The 27,215-nt window shown below is 34.3% G+C and overlaps 1 protein-coding gene across 3 annotated transcripts; it reads right to left on the bottom strand.

The window, feature by feature from the left end:
- Positions 1 to 26,657, bottom strand: LOC139529903 (rab11 family-interacting protein 2-like). Of its 3 annotated transcripts, none has more exons than XM_071325864.1 (11): positions 26,272 to 26,643; positions 23,664 to 23,702; positions 23,305 to 23,413; positions 22,382 to 22,510; positions 21,808 to 21,971; positions 13,152 to 13,267; positions 12,218 to 12,256; positions 8,707 to 8,764; positions 7,286 to 8,047; positions 6,302 to 6,462; positions 1 to 5,609 (listed from the first exon to the last, which is right to left on the bottom strand). In XM_071325864.1, the coding sequence occupies exons 1-11, from the start codon at positions 26,303 to 26,305 to the stop codon at positions 5,460 to 5,462; spliced, it is 1,761 nt and encodes a 586-aa protein (XP_071181965.1). In that variant the 5' UTR covers positions 26,306 to 26,643; the 3' UTR covers positions 1 to 5,459. The 3 variants fall into 3 exon arrangements, with proteins under 3 accessions (XP_071181965.1, XP_071181963.1, XP_071181966.1); XM_071325862.1 differs by lacking the exon at positions 12,218 to 12,256 and adding an exon at positions 10,637 to 10,747 and having other exon boundaries at positions 26,272 to 26,635; XM_071325865.1 differs by lacking the exon at positions 12,218 to 12,256 and having other exon boundaries at positions 26,272 to 26,657.
- Between the last annotated feature and the right edge of the window lie 558 nt (positions 26,658 to 27,215).

Here is a 27,215-nt window from a genome sequence, read left to right as displayed (position 1 = left end):
TAATGTGGCATAATTTATTTACCATTCCATTTAAAATCTTCAACAGTAGAAAACACTCAAATTTCTTGTCTAAAATCTATAAACTAAGCACCAAAACTTACAAACTGCTTTTTAAGTAGAAAGTGTAAAATGTATTTCAGATCATAATATTTGTATTATCTAATATCTATGGTAAAACAAACTAAATGTACAATTATCTTTTTGTAATTTCAAGATACACAACCATCAGAAATAAAGTTTTAATAAATAATACATGTTAGGTATTAACATGGTAACACTAACAAGGGTAAAGTACCTTTGTAAGTTTTTTTTTAAACAAACACTCAAAGACCTGATGTTAGAAAAATATCTATCCAGGGTAATTCCCCTATTTATTATCATATCTTCAAGTCTCAGTAGTATTTAGAAACAGAAAACATTCACCATTTTCTTGTGAACTATCTTCATATTTAACAATTAACTGAGTACATAAAATAACTCATCAGATATATATATATATATAGGGATATAACATTTGTTTAATCATACGTTTACCAATTTGAAAGAAATCTGTATTTTTTGTGTTTTAATCAACATTGTTATAAGCATCAGTATACCTTGTTCAAAATTCATTGGTTGAGTATTAAATTTGGATATATTCTGGAATTGACTGACTCAAAGCAAAAGTATTACTTATAACAAAATTAGCCATTAACAATCTTAAATTTCTGTATATCATCCTTATCATGAAAAAACATCAAAAATTCTATTCCTCAATTAATATAAAATTTATAGCAAGATCATCCTTACATAAAGAACAAAACATTACATAACATACACTGTTTTAAATGTAGCTAGTATACAAAAATCTTTATTATTTAGATATCTTGTTTAATTTTCCAAATATAATTGAGTTTGTGTATAGGTATAGGAAGATGTGGTATGAGTGCCAATGAGACAACTCTCCATCCAAATAACAATTTATAAAAGTAAACCATTATAGGTCAAGGTACGGCCTTCAACACTGAGCCTTAGCTCACACCGAACAAGAAGCTATAAATACATATGACATTTATTTGTTTTGATCAAAGCAGCATAAACAATGCTTAAATTAACATGAACCATTAAAAAATTATACAAAAATATGAATGCATATGAAATTTCATAATGAGTATTCTTAATAAATTTGTAACTTTACTGGTTTTGTGACAATTTGATTGATAAACTCTATTTAATATTTGTAAAAAAAAAAGCATAAAATATATTTGATAATAAATTCACTTAGAAGTAGGTATTAACGAAGCAACAAATTAAACGACTAAATCTACCCTAACAAAGTAGTGTATCCTTAGGCTAAAAAGAGAAAAAAAATCTAAGTGGGAATAAAAATCACAAATCAAATAAAAACAGACAATACCATTGCAATAAACAAAATTTATGAAAAGTTTTTAGTCAATTGAGTTTTTATTTTTGTCTACACACACACAGTCAATGTACCCTAAAGGCAATTGTAGTTTATTTATCTCTATGGCACATTTTGATGGCTTTCTATATCTCATTAGTATCCGTATGGGAATCGTTCATAAAGATCACTGCTATGTCAAATAAGAGATGTCTAAATAAATCAAACTACCTACGCTATAACTATACAGATACCAGTTACTTTATTTTAATAATGAACTGTCAGCTAACTTGCATTTGTATAGAAATCTATAATTCTAAAAGGACAAAATTGTGCACGCAAAAACTTATTTTAAGGGAAAAGTGCTTAAATATCATAACACTGGCAAGTTTTTATTCTTTTTTAACAAAACAATGTAGGATTAAATATGGAATGATCAATTTTGGAATCGTATACTTTGATTATGTGGCTAGTTGTAATGCATATATATAAAATAAGTTAAAAATAACTCTTTACCAACTAATGTTAAACCAAAGAAATGTCATAAATTAAACTTAAAAACATGAAGCATTACACATAACAAAAACAAAATCTTTATATATCTTAATATTCCAGTACTATATCGAAATACCGGAATAACCTAAAAAAAAAATTAATTACCCATATATACTCAAATATTTTCTATATCCTGAATACACTAATACACTTGGTCCTTTGCAAGCAAAATATACATAAGGAAAAAAAATCAAATTAACAAAACTGATCTGCTGAAAATATACAATAATCCTGTATAAATATATTACTGGAAAAACAAGGAAAAAATTATGAAATTATATGTAAATCTAGTAAATGAATAATAATAAAAGTTAATATTCAAGCCAAATATACTGTATAAATATAAAAATATCAATAAATATGATGATGGTGGAGTCCTTCGTTAATGATCCGACTAGATAACATTACTAATGGATGACAGCTGTTTGAAATCAGGTAAATATCTTTAGTAAATCAGAAACTATCATTCATTCGTTTACAATTCAAAAAATTTATTTCAATTTCCAAATATGAAAATACACTGATGACCTTTTTGTTAAATAAGATTTGTTTAAGGAAAGAAAATGGAGTGGGTTCCCAGTATATATTTAGCCATGGGAGTCAAGATGGATATATATTTCTTAATTTAATACAAAATTATGTTTTATATAAAGTAAAACTAAAATAAAATGTATTTGTATGATAGGAATTATAAATATTAAATTTTACATATTCACTTAAGAAGTAAATATAAACAATCTAAATGACAAACTGGTACCTATGTTAACAACTGTTACTTACTCATATATTTAATAACAAAGTTTTATTGATCAAATTGATACAAATCTTCAACAAAATGTAAATTTATACAAAAAATGTGAATCAACTCACAACATTTTTTGTATTAAACATATAAAAAAAGTAACACAACCAATTGATTATAGGAATGTACAATCACAACACATCTTGTAACAAAAAAAAACAAAAATAAAACATTGTATAATATTGGTTTCAAATTAATAATAATATATCATGATTGTTAAACTTTTAATTTAGTGTAAGTACAACGTAATAAGTTACAGATATTGGTTTCAAAATATTGACCAATCAGATCTCACAACCCTTTATTGGTAATAGATATTGGTTTCACAATATATTGACCAATCAGATCTCACAATGCTTTAATGATTAAATACCAATATTGATTTTAAAATATTGTAATTTGGCCAATCAGATCTTACAATGCCTTAATGGATACCAATACTGGTGTCAAATATTGACCAATCAGATCTTAAAACACTTTATTTATACCAATACTGGTTTCAAATATTGACCAATCAGATCTTACAACACTTAATGGATACCAATATTAGTTTCAAATATTGATCAATCTGATCTTACAACACTTTATTGGTTACTTATACTGGTTTCAAAATATTGACAAATCAGATCTTTAAATAGCTAAAAGAACATTTCAAAATGTGAAATCAATTATACAATTTACACACAGTTTTGTGTAAATGTGAATACAAGGTAATGATCCTTTTTTTCCATTCATATTGATTTTAAAATATTGGTATTCTCCAGGTTACAGCCAAACAATATCATTTCTTCAAACATGAAAATCCAATCTAAACATACTGGATTATGCTATTTCTAATATTGTAGTGCTTACATAACAGAACTATTCCCTATTAATAAGAAATATGAAATAGATGGATAAATCTTGACAGAAATATAAAATATTAGTCAAACTTAATGATACTGTAAATAACACAGCACTTAAATGAAAATCTCACAAATATAAACATGATTGTTCTTCAATTTGCAACTAACATTTCCTTACAAAAATTATGTGTTACTAAACAGTTTTAACTTCAAATTTCACACAAAGTAATAAACAGATCATCTAGAGTAAAGTAAAATTTTAACATATCACATTATTTTAGAAATAACAAGTCTGTCAAAGATGAGTTTGTAACACATCAAAAATGTGCAGAAAACTTTTTAAGTGAATTGTTAACGCTCTATATTATCAGTTTTTGATTCTTGAACAAATCTTGATATTTCTTGAATGAAAGGTTTTGTTTCAATTCTGTTTTTCACAAATAAAAATACTTTACAGTCCAAATATACACATTTTGATTTGCATAAATATATTTTTAACAGACACCTTGATAATAACAATTAAATCACAGATCTATTTCATGCAATATCATGTAATAAAATGTGGACACAGAAAGATGTCTCACATTATGTTAATGCCATTTCAGACTAAATATCATTAACCTGAATACAAGCAGATCTTCTTAAACTGGTTTGGTAATATGAAGCAGGACAATCTATTAATATGTATCATCATACAATCATAATAAATATCAAAAATTAATGGTTAAGTACAAGTTAAAGTTTTCATTGTGGCACATTTTCAAATATTAGGTTTTTGCCATGTTTATTTTCATGACTTTCATCTATTTATTTATCCATTCATACAATAAATCTCTTTAAAAATCACAATGAATATCCTAGATAAACTAACGGAATAGTAGTTTTCTAACTGACGCACCAATACTGAAAGTAATCTATTTTTAGTTTACAGCAAAAAAACCTACATGTATTTTTGTTTTGAATATTTCCATTGTTTTTCTTAATAAAAATTTAGGTAAAATGGGAGTATTCTGCAAATCATCATAAATGGTTGATCCATTTTTTTACTGAAACTAGCAAATTTTTGAGTACAATTTAATATTCATTGATTTTTTTTTGTAACATAGCATTAAATCAACTACATTTTGTTAGTCTTAAAAATCAAATGATTGTTTATTATTACTCCCATATATAAATAGCATTCCAAGAATTGATTATAGAATAGAAAAATGTTTAACTCATGCATGCTTTTTGCTGTAAATGCACCAAATCAAATTAAGCTGAGACAGATAATTTCCTCATATTTGACACTTGCAGTTGTGGTTAATAACAACTTTTTCATTGAACAATAAAACAGTGATATAGTTATTTGTATCCATACAATAAGTTAGGTGAAAACTTGTTAACAACAAATTTCAATCTTTCAGATGAGAGAGATAGCCATTTTGTTTTATATGATAAGTTACAGATGCAGAATATAATTTATATTTGATCTTTTCATTTAAAATAAAATGAACTTTACAATAGGTTGCTATTGAACAAGCAGATAACTTAAAAGTCTAAAGAATTTTAGGCCCTAGGAAATCTGTAAATCTATAACATATTTATCCTATTGGACAACAGACTTGTGATCAATGAATCAAAAAGAAAAAGATGTCTAAATATAGCTGTGCACCAATGCCTCTGTTTAAATTGTATTATAAAACAACACAACTACAGATTTAAAGTTATTGACATATACACAGGTGGCTGTCAAAAATCTAATGTGTTGGCACATACACATGGGTTTTGTAAAAATCTAATGTGTTGGCATAAACACATGGTACTGTATAAATCTAATAATAAAAATCCACAAAAAATGTTTCTGCCAGGTTAAATCTTCGAAGTGGTTTTTAGCTTATTTAAATCTGGTTCCATTTTGAAGTATTCTGGGTGTAGCCTCCATAACCCTGACCAACAAACTATCTATATAACTCTCTAAGTCTTTAACATATTGGTCCTTTCTAATTAACTGGGCTTTGTGTTGAATAACTATTCTAATCAACTCCTGAAAAGAAAAAGAAAATATGTACATATACTGCTTGATGTCTCTTTTGGTTTTATTTGTCTTATTGAGATGCCATCTCACAGGTATCTCCTATGATTCAAACTAATGTAGGGCAGGAAAGAAATCCACATGTTAACATCATTGATAACTGTATGCAGTTGGTTTTTTACTGGCCGTCTTTAGTTTTTTCTTACTGAACATTTGTAAGTTTTTTTTTGTTATTCAAAACAATATGGTGTTGATAGCCAATCTTCAGTAGTCTCTAAGCTCATTTGCATCTTTTCAGAAGCTTTGCATATGATATGAACATATGTCTATTTTGAAGATAGTACTTTGACCAATAGAAGTCTCTTCTGTTCCTTTTTGTGTAATTAGATCACTGTCAAATTAGATATACCTGCATTTTCTATTGTTACTTTTTACTTCAAATTGTGATTAAATTTGGTTTCCATTCAAATTGTTTCCCAAAAAATTTAATTACAGTCAACAGCCTGTTTGCATAAAGCTTTTTACTCATTGTGAAGTGGTACATTTTGATACTTACAAACGTTAATTGTGTACAATACTTTCATGTTTTATATTACAAACGTTAATTGTGTACAATACTTTCATGCTTTATATTAAGATGTATCATACCACCTGTGCTTATATTCAATAAAATACTGGATTTTGATTGGATAAATCAAACTTACATCTTTAGTCATATGCCTATATACAGATATAAGATCATTAGGTATTGACGACACCTCTCTGGCCTCTCTCATGAACTGTGGTCTAAGGGAATCTAATGTATCTTCCAGTGAGTTCTGACGTCGTGGATAATCCAAACCCTGTACTGTATATCGTCTGCTACCTAAACAATGATATATGGAAAGTTTGTTTATATAGTATATGTGGATTTCCTACAATTCTTACAATCACTGATACTCTTAATTATCCTGCCCAGCCAATTATGCCATTTTAGTGTATAAATAATCTTATGATATAAATGTCATATTGCATGACCTTTTGGCATACAAGAAATGTTGACTTCAAAGAAAAGTGAGTCTTTCATATTTTTTAAGGTATTGCACATGTTTATCTTGGAGTTCAACTTCACAAACATTGATATTTTTTTAAACTACTTAAGGTGGTACCTAACACTATAGGGAGATAACTCTGTAAAATCAGCTAAATGTTTTAGTTACGTTGTGATGTTAAGGGAATATTAAGCTTCTCAATGAAGAAAATAAGTGTTTGACAAACTTCTATATAACCAGTGTAATTTTCCAGATAAAAACAGTTGGTTCAAATTTTTTTACATTTTTACATTTTTGTCAAAGTGTCAAAGTAAATACTTTGTCAAAATTTTATGAAAATTAAACAAGCCAAATTAATTTTAGTGAAGGTGTTGGGTACCACCTTAAGGCTATAATAATACATGATTAATGTAATCGTGACTTATATTTGTTTACATCCTGCTCTTTATACCTTGGTGAATAGTTGTGTTTTTGGCAATGATATTATCTTATTTCTATAACCAAATTCTAAAATATCCAATACAGTGAGGAAAGGAACAGTTATGAATAGAACAAGATAGCTAAGTTCCATTCTTATGTTTAAACTTAAATTAAGTGTACTTTACTCTATATGTGTAAAATACCCAGTCAAACTTATAGACCTTTTGATTAGCTTACCCATGCCTCTTGATCTTTCCTTCTTACTTCTCCTTCGTACATTACCATTGGTTGTTGGCTCAGGTTTATCAGGTGACTGACCAAATGAAAATTTTTCTTCTGGGGCAATTTTCTTCTTAGAACGGCTGACCGATTCCTTTCTGTCCTCACCATTAAGGTCCGTGTGAGATAACTTTTCACTACTACTTGGCACTTCGTTATGGTATACTGGATCTCCACTCTTGTCAGGAAAAGATGTCTCCTTAAATTCATTACTGATACTTGTGTGACTAGAATTAAAAGTGGCAAAACCAGATTCAGGCGACAGATTATTTAAGTGACTAGATGAAGATTGTTCTTCTAATTGTTCTAATTTAGGATCTGATGGAAGTTTGCATTCTCCAACTGAATCAGATTTACGTTTTACTGCTGGAAAATTAATATCAACACTTCCATCTGATTCTGAGCCACAAGACTCTTGAATAGGTTCCTTGTATTCTTTTGCAGATTTGACTTTATTACTTTTCGGTTCCTCAATTGATTCAGAAGAATCAGATTGATGATCGCCTGTAGTCATTGTCTTAAAAACTTCACTTTCTTTTTTAAAAATAGATTCTAAGTAACCTGGCTGTGACGACACAGCAGAATCAAGGTCATCCATTGATCTTCTATTCTGGCCATATCGTTTACCCTTTGGATGTGGCAATGTTTGTGTCCCAAGGTATGAAGCTGGTAGTGACTGTCTGTTCCCAGGCTGGTTATATACCCTTATGTTGTCTGGACCTGGTAAAAAAAACAGGAAAACATCATCTAATGGTATCTATAAATAAAAGTTTACAGGCTGATTACTTACTGCAAAATTTTCTAATTCTTGATTAAAAAAATAACTTGACCGAAATATATTGACTGCTTCATTCAAATATTATACAGATAAACCTGTCTATACTAAATACTTCTTTCTGAATGCATGCAAGAACATTTAAGGATATTTTTATTGTTAGGTTGCTGTCTCTTTGACATATAACCTACATCTTCTTTTATAAAATTGAGAATGGAAATATACATATCTATATACCTTACATTTTTAATCCAAATACCTATCAGACATATCTCCATTTATAAAATTCAAAACACCCCATACTTTAGTCCTCAGCTTTTCAATCCAACAAACAACCCAATATGTACCTGCTATGTGCATGGTATACCTCAGATTTATTTTGAAAGGGGTCTAAAAAAAACAATTTTTTTTTGTTTGGCATATATAAAGATATAATAGCACTGATATTCTTTTTTTTTAAATGGTTTGAACAATTTTTTGCATCAACCATGTCTACAAAATGCTTTAAGTGATCTGATTGTTTAGTAAATATCTTCCAGTACATTTGAATCTTCTGTAAAATGTAATTAATGAGGAACAATCAGTGACAAGACATGGTACTGACCTTTTTCCATTTCCCCAGATCTACGTAATGACATACTACAAGCTCTTAATCGTTCATTCTGTAATTAACAAACAGGCATTATACATCTTAATATCAATTGATGATCAGATATACACTAATATATGTTATAAAAAGCTGTATTATTTGTTTCCATATAATTAATTTAGATACACATACTGTTCACAATTTATACAATTTATACAAAGACAGGTCTTACATGCAAAGAAGTTAACATATACAAAGTGTTCCCAGTGCTGAAACGTAAAAATGGATAATATACAATATTTTTCAACATCTTTTTACATTTAGAATAAGAAACATGTATAGCAAAGTTAGAAATAGATTAAGATAAAAATGTTTGAAAATTCCACACATAAGTAAAGTAAATAAAGAAGTAAGATAACAAAGAACACATGCACCATTCACAGATATACAAAGAATATACACAAAAGCCAAGGCTTGCTGTTTCATATTTCATTGGATGAGATAAACCAAAGAATGTTTCGAAAATGATTTTCAATTTACAGTAAAACCTCCAAACCTAAACAAAGAATATACAGAAAAGCTAAGCCCCTGTTGTTTAATATTTTCATTGGACGAGATTAACCAAAGATTTTTCTTTTATTTCTTTCAAATTACAGTAAAACATGCAAACCTGAACCTTTTGAAAACTGAAAATCTTTCTAAATTGAACTGTTGCGTTAAAAACTATAGTGAATACTGTTTAGTAGCTTTACCTGCTTAAACTTAACCCTTGTATTCTTTGAATGTTTTTTTCTTTTATTGAAAGATTGATTAATTTTTTTCTGCTTCTCTACGCAATACTACCATCCAAAATAATCAAATTATTAGCAAAGACAAATGATCCACCACAATGTGGTCAAGTTAGGGTAAATCCTGTCAGACAGACATAAAATTGAGAAGGGAAATGGGGAATGTATCAAAGCAACAACAACCTGACCATAGAGCAGACAACACACCTTACAATTATTTTACACACCAAATAAAGTTAACCTATGGCTTATGATAATCATACACTCAAAAACACAAAATCTTAACATTGACTAATGAACCATGAAAAGAGGTCAAGGTCAGATGATACTAGTTAGCACTTCTTACACCAAATATAGTTGACATACTGCTTATAATAATTTAAAAAAAACCAGACAAACAGACAAAAACACAAAATTGAACATTGACCAATGATCCATGAAAACAAGGTCAAGTTCAGATGATATAGACTAGAACGACATGTACTATACACCATGCAATCATTTCATACACCAAATATAAATGACCTATTGCCTATCACATGCTTATAACTTAACACTGACCAATGAACTATGAAAATGAGGTCAAGATCAGATGAAATCTGCCCATCTGACAGGCACCCATTACAATCATATATAGTTGACCTATAGTATCTAATATCTTACATACTGCAAACTTTGAGAATGAATGTATCTTTTTGTTTTAGTAGTTTGAACCATAAATTTTGACTTCAACCAAAGAATATACACACAAAAAAGCCATTGCTTATGAGGTCTGAACTTTCAAGGCCAGTTTGGATGAGACTCTACACTTACATTTTATAAGGTTCTTTATTCTGTCATGCAAGAATAACATTACCCCTTTTTAAATTGAAAACATGCATATTATTTTTAAATATCAACAAATCAAATTCATCTTCAGTTCATTTAGTAAAACTAAATATGAGGTACTTTTTCATTTTTAACTTTTATGTTAGAATTCTACATTAATATTTGAATATATCCAATACATGTATTTAGCTTATGATTACTTAAGGAAAAATCTCAACCACCTATTGGTTAGTAATATACTGCTGTAGTTAAATCAAAGGACAAATTAGGAAGCCAATATTTCACACCAGGGAGTGAAAAGGAATGGCGACAGTGGCTATTCTACTAACCGCCTCTGGTTCATCCCAAATTGGTAGATTTATATCAAGGGCTGAAAAACTGGTGGCGTTTCCTTTAGATAATTCTGCACCCTGTTCTGGTGAATTTTGATTGGATGCAGCCTGGACAAATGATTATATTATGTTAAACATAAGCATTAGATACAAAGCACATAGTCATTCATTTACATAACACATATCTTAGTTTTACAGTAATGCCATATTTTTCCAAAATTCTAGAAATTTAATCAGCAATAACAAGCTCGATTTCAGATTTTCTTTTGGTACTTTAATTAACAAATAAAATAAAGAGAAAATCAAAACTTTTGATCAATATTTTTTCGTAATAAAACTGAAAAAATATGGCATTCAATAGTGCTATATATGATTACATTACATTACAATGTTTCAATATACAAGATAGTGCTAAGCTATGTTAAACTGAAGTGTAAGTGAACGTGAACCTTAACCCAGAATGTGAATACAAGACTTACAGTGAGGACAATCGTAGTTAAACAGTAGATAGACATTAATATTTTTTTTAAGCTTTACACATTGCAAATTCTTATCACATTAATTTCTTCCATTGCTATGAGACACGTCATTTGAAATAAAGCTATGTCAAAAATTGTGAAATTACTGATTTCTTTAATTCATAATCAAGATAATGAAAAACAGCTTCGATATTGTTATAAATTTAATTGCTGATCATACATTTCAAAACCTCCACCTACTTTTTTTTAATAAGCTTTACATGGGTTTTACTTGTGGATTTCCTGAAGGATAATTCTGGACAGATTATGGAACTTGATGGAAAAGGTAAATAGAGAAAGGGCAAAAGGCAATATTCCGATTATATACATTTAAAGTTAAATTGTATGCTGTATTTTGGTTAAGTGGCATACGGTAAACAAATTCTGTATCTATCCTATAAACAATATACATGCAGTCTACAGGAAGGTTAACATGGGATATGTGAGTACTAACATGTAAATAAACATTTTAATTGGTATATATATAAGGTATAGAGAATAGGTATAAAAATAAACATGGTTTATGTTTTGTATAATGTTGTTCCAGAAATTAATGTATAAAATGGTATGTAAGCTTTTTGTATAATCTATAAACCATATGTCATTGGATTATTTTCATTTTATTATTATCACAACCACAACTCCTAAAATCTTATCAAAATCCTTCAAGTTCTCCTCCACATTATTATATTCTGCAAGTTCTGATGTGTCCCTCCCCAAAAATAATTTCTGGAAGAAATCCTCAATGAATACATAATTAATCATGACAAAAGATCTAGATGATATCAGAAGTTAAACATAAAATCAAAACACCAATATCAGGAGATTAGAAAAATAAAGAAAATAATTCCATTTCCATCGGCAACAGACAAAAAGGAAAGTTTAAAGGGAGTAAAAATCTCACAAAAAAGTCTGGTTAAGCTTTGTTGTAAATATAAAATTTAATTTTATTCCAAAATGTAAATTTTGTTAAGAGAATCATGCATATGGCTGAATATCATGAATACATGTATACATATTTTATATGATCTTCATTTTTCATTTCATGCTGGGGTCATACCATATCATCTTTATCATCAGCTTTATAAACCTTATCCTCCTAAACAGATCAGTATTACTATTAACTCTATGTCCATACATTTGTAGTATTAGATATCATTTTTGACAATAGCAAATTGTTATTTAAAATTCTAATAATTTGATTTACAGGTTGAATAACAGATTTTTTTGTTTGTCACTGTAACTTTTTCAGTCATATCTTTATATAAAGGATACTCAATTGCAATGGGAATTTTATCGTATTTATAAACAGGCATGTTTTTATGAAAAAGATTTTATCATTAATATTTTGTACCATCAAAATGGCATAGACCTCAGGTTTGACTGTACATGGTGTACTTATTTATCAAGGTTTGACTGTACATGGTGTACTTATTTGTCAAGGTTTGACTGTACATGGTGTACTTATTTATCAAGGTTTGACTGTACATGGTGTACTTATTTATCAATAGAAACTTAGTCAATAGAATATTTAAATACCATTGCAAAGGGCTACAAAGTTTTACTAACATTAATTATAATTATAAAAATATGTCTGGGTATTGTTTTAAAGCTTTAAAAGTACATAAATCAAAATTGATAAGATTTAGAGATATTAAAGAGGAAGTTCAACATACAAACAATGTTTAGATAAAGTATCAACTCAGGGGTTGAATAAGTGTGTGTATGTGTGTGTGTGTGTCAAATTAGATATGTTTAGGTCTTTCCGTTTCATTACTTGAATTCCATTTACCTTTATAACATAAGCAATCTCAAAGATTTTTTTTCTATATGTGAAATGGGTGTGTTGCCTTTCAAAATTAAGGTGTGTGTATTTTTCCTTTGTGAAAGAAATCAAATCAAACATACTGATATTGAAAAATGAGTCACAAACAAACAAATGTTAAATAAAATGTGCACTTAAAACTAAATACCCTGTTTCCTGTGTATCTTACCTGTATAGCACTAGTTGTTTGGAGAGTTGATGGGTCTTTCACAGGTGGGCTGGAGAAATGTGGATCTCTCATGGATTTACTTCTGACAAACTTAAATTTATCTCCAACCTTATGTCCTGAAAGTATATATATAGAAACATTTCTAGCCTTCTCTAATTAATCTATCAACAACTTGAGGTTATGTCTACACAACAGAACCAATATCAGTAAATAATTAATCCATCACCAACTTGAGGTTATGCTTACACAACAGTACCAATATCAGTAAATAACAATATTGTCGATTACTGATTTATTTGAAAATTTTGAGGTAAGATTGTGGTTAAAAATTAGTATTTGCGAAACAAACTTCTGTAATACTATAGCATTGAAAATTGATGCATACTCAATTAAACAGAGATCTGATATGTATGTTGTTTCTGAGAAAGAAGCGACAAAATAACTTTGAGACAGATGTACAGACTGACAGGGGTCAAACAGTATACCCTCTCCCATGATCTTGAGACAGATGTACAGACTGACAGGGGTCAAACAGTATACCCTCTCCCATGATCTTGAGTATTGGAGACAGATGTACAGACTGACAGGGGTCAAACAGTATACCCTCTCCCATGATCTTGAGACAGATGTACAGACTGACAGGGGTCAAACAGTATACCCTCTCCCATGATCTTGAGTATTGGAGACAGATGTACAGACTGACAGGGGTCAAACAGTATACCCTCTCCCATGATCATCAGTATTGGAGACAGATGTACAGACTGACAGGGGTCAAACAGTATACCCTCTCCCATGATCATGAGTATTGGAGACAGATGTACAGACTGACAGGGGTCAAACAGTATACCCTCTCCCATGATCTTGAGACAGATGTACAGACTGACAGGGGTCAAACAGTATACCCTCTCCCATGATCTTGAGACAGATGTACAGACTGACAGGGGTCAAACAGTATACCCTCTCCCATGATCTTGAGACAGATGTACAGACTGACAGGGGTCAAACAGTATACCCTCTCCCATGATCTTGAGACAGATGTACAGACTGACAGGGGTCAAACAGTATACCCTCTCCCATGATCTTGAGACAGATGTACAGACTGACAGGGGTCAAACAGTATACCCTCTCCCATGATCTTGAGTATTGGAGACAGATGTACAGACTGACAGGGGTCAAACAGTATACCCTCTCCCATGATCATGAGTATTGGAGACAGATGTACAGACTGACAGGGGTCAAACAGTATACCCTCTCCCATGATCATGAGTATTGGAGACAGATGTACAGACTGACAGGGGTCAAACAGTATACCCTCTCCCATGATCATGAGTATTGGAGACAGATGTACAGACTGACAGGGGTCAAACAGTATACCCTCTCCCATGATCATCAGTATTGGAGACAGATGTACAGACTGACAGGGGTCAAACAGTATACCCTCTCCCATGATCATGAGTATTGGAGACAGATGTACAGACTGACAGGGGTCAAACAGTATACCCTCTCCCATGATCATGAGTATTGGAGACAGATGTACAGACTGACAGGGGTCAAACAGTATACCCTCTCCCATGATCATGAGTATTGGAGACAGATGTACAGACTGACAGGGGTCAAACAGTATACCCTCTCCCATGATCATGAGTATTGGAGACAGATGTACAGACTGACAGGGGTCAAACAGTATACCCTCTCCCATGATCATGAGTATTGGAGACAGATGTACAGACTGACAGGGGTCAAACAGTATACCCTCTCCCATGATCATGAGTATTGGAGACAGATGTACAGACTGACAGGGGTCAAACAGTATACCCTCTCCCATGATCTTGAGTATTGGAGACAGATGTACAGACTGACAGGGGTCAAACAGTATACCCTCTCCCATGATCATCAGTATTGGAGACAGATGTACAGACTGACAGGGGTCAAACAGTATACCCTCTCCCATGATCATGAGTATTGGAGACAGATGTACAGACTGACAGGGGTCAAACAGTATACCCTCTCCCATGATCTTGAGACAGATGTACAGACTGACAGGGGTCAAACAGTATACCCTCTCCCATGATCTTGAGACAGATGTACAGACTGACAGGGGTCAAACAGTATACCCTCTCCCATGATCTTGAGACAGATGTACAGACTGACAGGGGTCAAACAGTATACCCTCTCCCATGATCTTGAGACAGATGTACAGACTGACAGGGGTCAAACAGTATACCCTCTCCCATGATCTTGAGACAGATGTACAGACTGACAGGGGTCAAACAGTATACCCTCTCCCATGATCTTGAGTATTGGAGACAGATGTACAGACTGACAGGGGTCAAACAGTATACCCTCTCCCATGATCATGAGTATTGGAGACAGATGTACAGACTGACAGGGGTCAAACAGTATACCCTCTCCCATGATCATGAGTATTGGAGACAGATGTACAGACTGACAGGGGTCAAACAGTATACCCTCTCCCATGATCATGAGTATTGGAGACAGATGTACAGACTGACAGGGGTCAAACAGTATACCCTCTCCCATGATCATCAGTATTGGAGACAGATGTACAGACTGACAGGGGTCAAACAGTATACCCTCTCCCATGATCATGAGTATTGGAGACAGATGTACAGACTGACAGGGGTCAAACAGTATACCCTCTCCCATGATCATGAGTATTGGAGACAGATGTACAGACTGACAGGGGTCAAACAGTATACCCTCTCCCATGATCATGAGTATTGGAGACAGATGTACAGACTGACAGGGGTCAAACAGTATACCCTCTCCCATGATCATGAGTATTGGAGACAGATGTACAGACTGACAGGGGTCAAACAGTATACCCTCTCCCATGATCATGAGTATTGGAGACAGATGTACAGACTGACAGGGGTCAAACAGTATACCCTCTCCCATGATCATGAGTATTGGAGACAGATGTACAGACTGACAGGGGTCAAACAGTATACCCTCTCCCATGATCATCAGTATTGGAGACAGATGTACAGACTGACAGGGGTCAAACAGTATACCCTCTCCCATGATCATGAGTATTGGAGACAGATGTACAGACTGACAGGGGTCAAACAGTATACCCTCTCCCATGATCATGAGTATTGGAGACAGATGTACAGACTGACAGGGGTCAAACAGTATACCCTCTCCCATGATCATGAGTATTGGAGACAGATGTACAGACTGACAGGGGTCAAACAGTATACCCTCTCCCATGATCATGAGTATTGGAGACAGATGTACAGACTGACAGGGGTCAAACAGTATACCCTCTCCCATGATCATCAGTATTGGAGACAGATGTACAGACTGACAGGGGTCAAACAGTATACCCTCTCCCATGATCATGAGTATTGGAGACAGATGTACAGACTGACAGGGGTCAAACAGTATACCCTCTCCCATGATCATCAGTATTGGAGACAGATGTACAGACTGACAGGGGTCAAACAGTATACCCTCTCCCATGATCATGAGTATTGGAGACAGATGTACAGACTGACAGGGGTCAAACAGTATACCCTCTCCCATGATCATGAGTATTGGAGACAGATGTACAGACTGACAGGGGTCAAACAGTATACCCTCTCCCATGATCATGAGTATTGGAGACAGATGTACAGACTGACAGGGGTCAAACAGTATACCCTCTCCCATGATCATGAGTATTGGAGACAGATGTACAGACTGACAGGGGTCAAACAGTATACCCTCTCCCATGATCATCAGTATAGTTACATATAACTTTGAGAGAGATGTACAGACTGACAGGGGTCAAACAGTATACCCTCTCCCATGATCATGATAGCTTTGAGACAGATGTACAGACTGACAGGGGTCAAACAGTATACCCTCTCCCATGATCATGATAGCTTTGAGACAGATGTACAGACTGACAGGGGTCAAACAGTATACCCTCTCCCATGATCATCAGTATAGTTACATATAACTTTGAGACAGATGTACAGACTGACAGGGGTCAAACAGTATACCCTCTCCCATGATCATCAGTATTGGAGACAGATGTACAGACTGACAGGGGTCAAACAGTATACCCTCTCCCATGATCATCAGTATTGGAGACAGATGTACAGACTGACAGGGGTCAAACAGTATACCCTCTCCCATGATCATGAGTATTGGAGACAGATGTACAGACTGACAGGGGTCAAACAGTATACCCTCTCCCATGATCATCAGTATTGGAGACAGATGTACAGACTGACAGGGGTCAAACAGTATACCCTCTCCCATGATCATCAGTATTGGAGACAGATGTACAGACTGACAGGGGTCAAACAGTATACCCTCTCCCATGATCTTGAGACAGATGTACAGACTGACAGGGGTCAAACAGTATACCCTCTCCCATGATCTTGAGACAGATGTACAGACTGACAGGGGTCAAACAGTATACCCTCTCCCATGATCTTGAGACAGATGTACAGACTGACAGGGGTCAAACAGTATACCCTCTCCCATGATCTTGAGACAGATGTACAGACTGACAGGGGTCAAACAGTATACCCTCTCCCATGATCTTGAGTATTGGAGACAGATGTACAGACTGACAGGGGTCAAACAGTATACCCTCTCCCATGATCATGAGTATTGGAGACAGATGTACAGACTGACAGGGGTCAAACAGTATACCCTCTCCCATGATCATGAGTATTGGAGACAGATGTACAGACTGACAGGGGTCAAACAGTATACCCTCTCCCATGATCATCAGTATTGGAGACAGATGTACAGACTGACAGGGGTCAAACAGTATACCCTCTCCCATGATCATGAGTATTGGAGACAGATGTACAGACTGACAGGGGTCAAACAGTATACCCTCTCCCATGATCATGAGTATTGGAGACAGATGTACAGACTGACAGGGGTCAAACAGTATACCCTCTCCCATGATCATGAGTATTGGAGACAGATGTACAGACTGACAGGGGTCAAACAGTATACCCTCTCCCATGATCATGAGTATTGGAGACAGATGTACAGACTGACAGGGGTCAAACAGTATACCCTCTCCCATGATCATGAGTATTGGAGACAGATGTACAGACTGACAGGGGTCAAACAGTATACCCTCTCCCATGATCATGAGTATTGGAGACAGATGTACAGACTGACAGGGGTCAAACAGTATACCCTCTCCCATGATCATCAGTATTGGAGACAGATGTACAGACTGACAGGGGTCAAACAGTATACCCTCTCCCATGATCATGAGTATTGGAGACAGATGTACAGACTGACAGGGGTCAAACAGTATACCCTCTCCCATGATCATGAGTATTGGAGACAGATGTACAGACTGACAGGGGTCAAACAGTATACCCTCTCCCATGATCATCAGTATTGGAGACAGATGTACAGACTGACAGGGGTCAAACAGTATACCCTCTCCCATGATCATGAGTATTGGAGACAGATGTACAGACTGACAGGGGTCAAACAGTATACCCTCTCCCATGATCATCAGTATTGGAGACAGATGTACAGACTGACAGGGGTCAAACAGTATACCCTCTCCCATGATCATGAGTATTGGAGACAGATGTACAGACTGACAGGGGTCAAACAGTATACCCTCTCCCATGATCATCAGTATTGGAGACAGATGTACAGACTGACAGGGGTCAAACAGTATACCCTCTCCCATGATCATGAGTATTGGAGACAGATGTACAGACTGACAGGGGTCAAACAGTATACCCTCTCCCATGATCATGAGTATTGGAGACAGATGTACAGACTGACAGGGGTCAAACAGTATACCCTCTCCCATGATCATGAGTATTGGAGACAGATGTACAGACTGACAGGGGTCAAACAGTATACCCTCTCCCATGATCATGAGTATTGGAGACAGATGTACAGACTGACAGGGGTCAAACAGTATACCCTCTCCCATGATCATCAGTATAGTTACATATAACTTTGAGAGAGATGTACAGACTGACAGGGGTCAAACAGTATACCCTCTCCCATGATCATGATAGCTTTGAGACAGATGTACAGACTGACAGGGGTCAAACAGTATACCCTCTCCCATGATCATCAGTATAGTTACATATAACTTTGAGACAGATGTACAGACTGACAGGGGTCAAACAGTATACCCTCTCCCATGATCATCAGTATTGGAGACAGATGTACAGACTGACAGGGGTCAAACAGTATACCCTCTCCCATGATCATCAGTATTGGAGACAGATGTACAGACTGACAGGGGTCAAACAGTATACCCTCTCCCATGATCATGAGTATTGGAGACAGATGTACAGACTGACAGGGGTCAAACAGTATACCCTCTCCCATGATCATCAGTATTGGAGACAGATGTACAGACTGACAGGGGTCAAACAGTATACCCTCTCCCATGATCATGAGTATTGGAGACAGATGTACAGACTGACAGGGGTCAAACAGTATACCCTCTCCCATGATCATCAGTATTGGAGACAGATGTACAGACTGACAGGGGTCAAACAGTATACCCTCTCCCATGATCATGAGTATTGGAGACAGATGTACAGACTGACAGGGGTCAAACAGTATACCCTCTCCCATGATCATGAGTATTGGAGACAGATGTACAGACTGACAGGGGTCAAACAGTATACCCTCTCCCATGATCATGAGTATTGGAGACAGATGTACAGACTGACAGGGGTCAAACAGTATACCCTCTCCCATGATCATCAGTATAGTTACATATAACTTTGAGAGAGATGTACAGACTGACAGGGGTCAAACAGTATACCCTCTCCCATGATCATGATAGCTTTGAGACAGATGTACAGACTGACAGGGGTCAAACAGTATACCCTCTCCCATGATCATCAGTATAGTTACATATAACTTTGAGACAGATGTACAGACTGACAGGGGTCAAACAGTATACCCTCTCCCATGATCATCAGTATTGGAGACAGATGTACAGACTGACAGGGGTCAAACAGTATACCCTCTCCCATGATCATCAGTATTGGAGACAGATGTACAGACTGACAGGGGTCAAACAGTATACCCTCTCCCATGATCATGAGTATTGGAGACAGATGTACAGACTGACAGGGGTCAAACAGTATACCCTCTCCCATGATCATGAGTATTGGAGACAGATGTACAGACTGACAGGGGTCAAACAGTATACCCTCTCCCATGATCATGAGTATTGGAGACAGATGTACAGACTGACAGGGGTCAAACAGTATACCCTCTCCCATGATCATGAGTATTGGAGACAGATGTACAGACTGACAGGGGTCAAACAGTATACCCTCTCCCATGATCATGAGTATTGGAGACAGATGTACAGACTGACAGGGGTCAAACAGTATACCCTCTCCCATGATCATCAGTATAGTTACATATAACTTTGAGAGAGATGTACAGACTGACAGGGGTCAAACAGTATACCCTCTCCCATGATCATGATAGCTTTGAGACAGATGTACAGACTGACAGGGGTCAAACAGTATACCCTCTCCCATCATCATGAGTATAGTTTCATATAGCTTTGAGACAGATGTACAGACTGACAGGGGTCAAACAGTATACCCTCTCCCATGATCATGAGTATAGTTACATATAGCTTTGAGACAGATGTACAGACTGACAGGGGTCAAACAGTATACCCTCTCCCATGATCATGAGTATAGTTACATATAGCTTTGAGACAGATGTACAGACTGACAGGGGTCAAACAGTATACCCTCTCCCATGATCATGAGTATAGTTACATATAGCTTTGAGACAGATGTACAGACTGACAGGGGTCAAACAGTATACCCTCTCCCATGATCATGAGTATAGTTACATATAGCTTTGAGACAGATGTACAGACTGACAGGGGTCAAACAGTATACCCTCTCCCATGATGATGAGTATAGTTACATATAGCTTTGAGACAGATGTACAGACTGACAGGGGTCAAACAGTATACCCTCTCCCATGATCATGAGTATTGGAGACAGATGTACAGACTGACAGGGGTCAAACAGTATACCCTCTCCCATGATCATCAGTATTGGAGACAGATGTACAGACTGACAGGGGTCAAACAGTATACCCTCTCCCATGATCATGAGTATTGGAGACAGATGTACAGACTGACAGGGGTCAAACAGTATACCCTCTCCCATGATCATGAGTATTGGAGACAGATGTACAGACTGACAGGGGTCAAACAGTATACCCTCTCCCATGATCATGAGTATAGTTACATATAGCTTTGAGACAGATGTACAGACTGACAGGGGTCAAACAGTATACCCTCTCCCATGATCATGAGTATAGTTACATATAGCTTTGAGACAGATGTACAGACTGACAGGGGTCAAACAGTATACCCTCTCCCATGATCATGAGTATAGTTACATATAGCTTTGAGACAGATGTACAGACTGACAGGGGTCAAACAGTATACCCTCTCCCATGATCATGAGTATAGTTACATATAGCTTTGAGACAGATGTACAGACTGACAGGGGTCAAACAGTATACCCTCTCCCATGATCATGAGTATAGTTACATATAGCTTTGAGACAGATGTACAGACTGACAGGGGTCAAACAGTATACCCTCTCCCATGATCATGAGTATAGTTATATATAATAGTTACCCATAGCAGAAGCAAGTCCTTTTATTGATGAAGACTTTTTCTTATTGAGGTTTGAGTCGGCTTCCTCTTGTTTACTTTTGACAGAGAATGCCACTCTGACCTCTATTTCACCTCTATATTTGTTGTCAGGAGTTTTATTTGGTTTACCCTGCAGTTGTATCCATCTGAAAATATTCATATGACATAAAGATATAAAACAGCTTTAAATTCCATATTTTATGCAACATATTTAAAAAGGATAACTGCATTTTCCCTGTATTCAAAGTTATCTCCATGAGTTGTAGTAAAATACACACATGTCAGTAGCCTACAATTAAGTGGTTGTTGTTTGTTGTTGTGTTACATATTTGTTTTTTGTTCTTTTTTTGTACATTAATTCTCTGGTTTTAATTGTTTTATATTTGTCATTTAAAGCGGTTAGGATTTGCTCATTGCTGAAGGCCTTGGGTGACTTATAGCTGTTGATTTCTGTGTCATTTGTTCTCTCTTGTGGAGAATTGTCTCATTCATTGGCATCTTTTCTATATTAACTTAGAATATTTGTATTTTTCATATTGCATGACAGCATACTTACTGACTTGAAGGTCTTTCGTACACTTTATAATGCCACAACGGTACAGAACAATATCCAATGAAATCATCTGATAGCATCCCACGATGCATTACATTTAGTTGTACTTCCATGTTCATCGTTGGTAGTTGTCTACAATAGAGAAGGTGTTTAATTCAAATTATGCTCTATTTCACTTTAACAAAACTTAACAAATGTTTCTCAGTAAACAAATTTGTTCAAATTACAATTACCTAAAATTATATACATCATGTACATGTATAAGTTAAGTCATGCAGCTCATGTTCAGAGGTTGTTGTTTGTTGATGAGTTTCTTGTTTCTCTTTTTTAATTTCGAGGCACTTTATAGCTTGTTGTTTGGTGAGAGTCAAGGCTCTGTGTTGAAGGCAGTACATTGACCTATAAAGGTTTACTTTTATAAATTGTTATTTGGATGGAGAGCTGTCTCATTGGCACTCATACCACATCTTCCTATGTCTATAGACCATTGGTATTTCTGTTTGAACATGTTGAATGGTTTTACACTAGTCATTTTTAGGGCCCTTTATAGCTTGCTGTTTGGTGTGAGCCAGGGCTCCCTGCTGAAGACTGTACTTTGACTTTTAATGGGTTACTTTTACAAATTGTAACTAACTTGGATGGAGATTTGTTCATTGGCACTCATATATACCACATCTTCTTATATCTATAAATTACTGTAGATCCTGTCTGAAAGTATATTTACTCCATTGTTTTATTTTTCAGATGAATTTTGTGCAAGTTTTCATCAAAATCTAATTAAAAACTTTCAAGAGTTGGGGACTATCTGATCATTTTGTAGACTGGCATTTAAATGTATCAATTTATGGATGGATAACAGTTCATGTAACTTCTAAACACAGTTGTTTGAACATATCATTACAACTATTGTTTTAATTAATACTCACAAATCACACTGCTCAAACCATTCCGGGTTGAGAGCATTTTTAATGGTGGATGTTTGAAACTTCTCCTTTCCAAGCTGCACTGCCACAAACACATCTGTTAGTTTGGATCCTGAAATAAAATATATTTATAACATTTCACCTGCACAGTTTTAATCAAAATTGGTAACTGATGGTTACTAAACATTATTTGTAATTAATATTACAAACTGTAAAAATGTTTGCATATTTGTAATTCACTGTTATCAAGATAATATTTTTGCAACTTTTTGCACTGGCACATAATTGAAAAAAAATCCAAGAACTCTTTTAAAAAGTCTTCACTGTTTCTTTGCTACAATATTATATAAATAAATACATACCACCTTTGGTCTTCGTTAGGAGGTTTCTGGCTCTGCAAACTAAAATAAAGATAAATATTAAGGACAACTGAAAATGAAATTACATAATAAAAATTCAGAACCATTATAACATATCATATAGATGTAAAATATGGTCTATTAGTTATATTTGTACCTTTTTTGGTTTGCTTGTACATTGTATGTAGTGTTAAAATGGAGGCTTATTCATACATGTATATACATTATATCCTTACACCTTATTTAGTTTTTAAAATTGTAAATACTAATACAAAACATAGACATATTTATATCTAATACCGGCGTCACACATCAGCATATAGCTCCAACGTACGCCGGGCATGTTAAAAAAATCATGTGTGCTCTAGTAATATTTGATGCATTCAACCTGTCAATCATATCTGTAACGTGTGCACAACAAGCTTTATGCGTGAATTGGACGTACGAGAAGCGTCCCTAAGCGTTTATCAGGCGTTCAAGAAACGTATGGTTGCGTATGTCTGGCCTTTGTCTTACGTAGATGTACTGTACGCTACGTAGGAAAAAAGTTTCTTGGACGTATTTGAGACGCGTCCCGGTCGTATCTTGGACATTCTATTATGGGGTGTTTGTTACAAACACACCTGCATACATTTGAGTTGAAGTCGAACATTCTCGAAGTGTATACGTTAGACACATGCTTGAGCTGGATGAAATTTTCTATGCTGCATAAAAATTTCCCTGAGTTCACCAAGCGTATACCTTTGTGTTTCGAGGTACTTCAAACTTATGCAACGCGCGTTTAACGATTGCTTAGCGTTCCTCTGGCATGCAACTTATGTATACTGACTATGTCTATTTTCTCTGTACGTTTGATGCACGCCGGTCTATACGCCAATGTGTTAAGCCAGCATAAGTCTAAAATCAATATTTTGGATCCATTATAATCATGATAATCAGACATTAAAAAATAGCAATATAAAATCAAATACAAGACCATGTACATTTGACACTCCTTATCTGGACACAGCAGTTAAAAATTAAATCAAAACAAATGAATTTAGGCATACAAATGTAAAGGGAGCCATACAGATGAAGTTTCGACAAACAAATGTAAGGGGATTCAAAACATAAGATGTGACATGATTGTCAATGAGACAACTCTCCACAAGAGACCAAAATGACACAGAAATCAATAACTGTAGTTACGTATTAGGTCACCACACGGCTTTCAACAATGTGCAAAGCCAATACCGCATAGTCAGCTATAAAAGGCCTTGAAATGACAATGTAAAACAATTCAAACGAGAAAACTAATTACAGCCTAATTAATGTAGCCTACTAAGTGAAACTAATCTAGGGGAGACAACTCAAATTTTCTGGAGATGAATCTTACATGTGCATGTATTTGTAAACCATGGACATTCATGACATTTCTTTACTGTAAAAAAAATCACTATTTATTGCTATTATTACTAATGTATTTAAGGTGCATTGAATTTCAAACATGTACATGTTAATTATTTCTTATAGAATCAGTATTGCCTTGGGCCAAATGACATAAAATCATGTTTTGCCTACTTGTAAATAAATGCGAAATCTTTGGAAAAAACTTTGACAATGATGTGATTGCAAATGTTCTCCTGATGTTATGGTTATTTTCATAAGGACACTGATGTAAACAAATTTAGTATGACACTGGTTGTAAATTGATGCTTATGTCTCTGCGCAAGTCCTTGAAAAGATAAAAATAAAAATCCCTACTAATTCATTTGACATGTTTGACATGTTAAAGTGTATACACATGCTTTTTTGCAAGAAAAGTAGGAAGATTAGTAGTCCAAATAATTATGCCGTCTAGCAGGCTATTTTTGATTTTGCTGTTACGCCTTGAAGGCGTCCAAAAATTTTTTATCAAAAAGCCGTACTAAAACGGCATAATTATTTGGACTAGAAGATTAGTATCATCTTATTACTGTCTACTGACCATGCTGACTGCATTTGTGTCAAATTAAAATAATATGGGGACAAGTCCCCAATTATGGTCGAAAAATCAATTAAAAAAAAAAAAAAAAAAAAAAAAATCGGGAAAATTTCCCGAATTTTTCATTCTACTAATGAACTCAAAATCTTTAACTTTTTTTTTCAGATCTACTTCCTGTTCCGGTTTTCTCCGCTTTTACGCAGATATCTGTCTTGTTTGCATGAGACTTTGAAAAAATTTGTATTTATCAGTCTAGTAAAATATAAGATTGGATCTCAATACAAATTCAATTTTAATAATTGTTTGATATGAAAAAACGTTACCTGATGAAAGCGTTTCTTTTGTTTACATCGAATATGACGTCATAACTTAAAGAACGTCACAGCTAATTACCTAACAACAGAATCAAAATCGGGAACGTTACGTACGGTATTTCGTTTTTTTTTATCAACGTGATTGAATTAAAAAAATAATACATACAGACTTCATCCCCATTCACAGGTTATGCCTGCCTCATATTATAATTCTATGTTAAAGTATCAACAACTGTTTACTCATTTAGTAAGTGATGTCATCCTGTGGAAATTACACTGTTAAAATTATACATTTACATGTACTGTTGTAAAGTGTAGTAAATTGTGTACCCACCTGTTAGTTGTACATGTGTTGGTTCCCACGTCATATTTAATAATTTTTCTTTTCTCTCTTTTTCATAACAACTTATTTCAAAAGTCTACTGACAACCAAACAGAACGTTGGAATTGTTGTTTGTAAACACATCTACAGCTGTACTTTTACAATGATTCACGTCAGCTGTTCAACAGGTGTGCGAAATAAAATGACAGTTATCAAACATGTACACGATAAAATTCTTTAAATGTTTTTAGATTTTGCATGTCTTTGTTTCTTTAATTTCATCTATATCTTAAATGCAAATATGAAACAATTTGAACTGTTGAATGTTTACGTTCTGTGTTGTCTTCTTTCTTATCAGGAAGTGAGAACTCCTACTACAGAGTTATCGAACTTATCTCGACAAATCCAATAACCAAAATTTCTTTATTACATTTATACACAATAACGTACGTAAATATCTTATATGGCCTCTCATTTTACTGTTAGACTTTTTTTTTTATCATAACACACTAAAGTTTCATATGAAATGATAAGTTTATATTTCAACTTTTTTTGCGCTCCTATAATTATACTAAAAGTTTTTACAGACAAGGAGAGGTTGGCAATTTTCTCCAGGAAACTCTTGTTCTCCACTATTAAAGCCACTCTTATAGAAATACTTGTTCTCCACTAACCACACAATAAAATCATTTCTTTTATTGCAAAAGTGGTGCTTCCTGTAACTCTATATTCAGTCATTTTTGTCGAGCTTGTTTTGTGACGGAGGTGGAGGCATTAGCTAACTTTTTATAAGCTTTATATTTTAGAAGGTGGATGCTTCGTACATATATAGATGCCTTATGTTACAAAGTTTCTGCCTGTCACATGTCCATTGTCCTTGACCTCATTTTAATGGTTCAGTGACTATTTGAAAAAAAAGTTAAAAATTTGTAATGTTAATTTTTCTCTTATTATAC

The sequence above is a fragment of the Mytilus edulis genome, chromosome 7 (assembly GCF_963676685.1).
Source record: "Mytilus edulis chromosome 7, xbMytEdul2.2, whole genome shotgun sequence".
Classification (NCBI taxonomy): domain Eukaryota; kingdom Metazoa; phylum Mollusca; class Bivalvia; order Mytilida; family Mytilidae; genus Mytilus; species Mytilus edulis.
The sequence above is the reverse complement of the archived record's forward strand: the minus strand, read 5'-3'. Positions and strand labels throughout refer to the sequence as shown.

Coding starts and splice junctions, on each gene's coding strand:
- LOC139529903 (XM_071325862.1), bottom strand. CDS start 26,305: ATGACGTGGGAACCAACACATGTACAACTAACAG. Junction 23,703..26,271: donor AACACATGTACAACTAACAG/GTGGGTACACAA, acceptor TCTTTATTTTAG/TTTGCAGAGCCAGAAACCTC. Junction 22,511..23,304: donor TGGTTTGAGCAGTGTGATTT/GTGAGTATTAAT, acceptor TCTCTATTGTAG/ACAACTACCAACGATGAACA.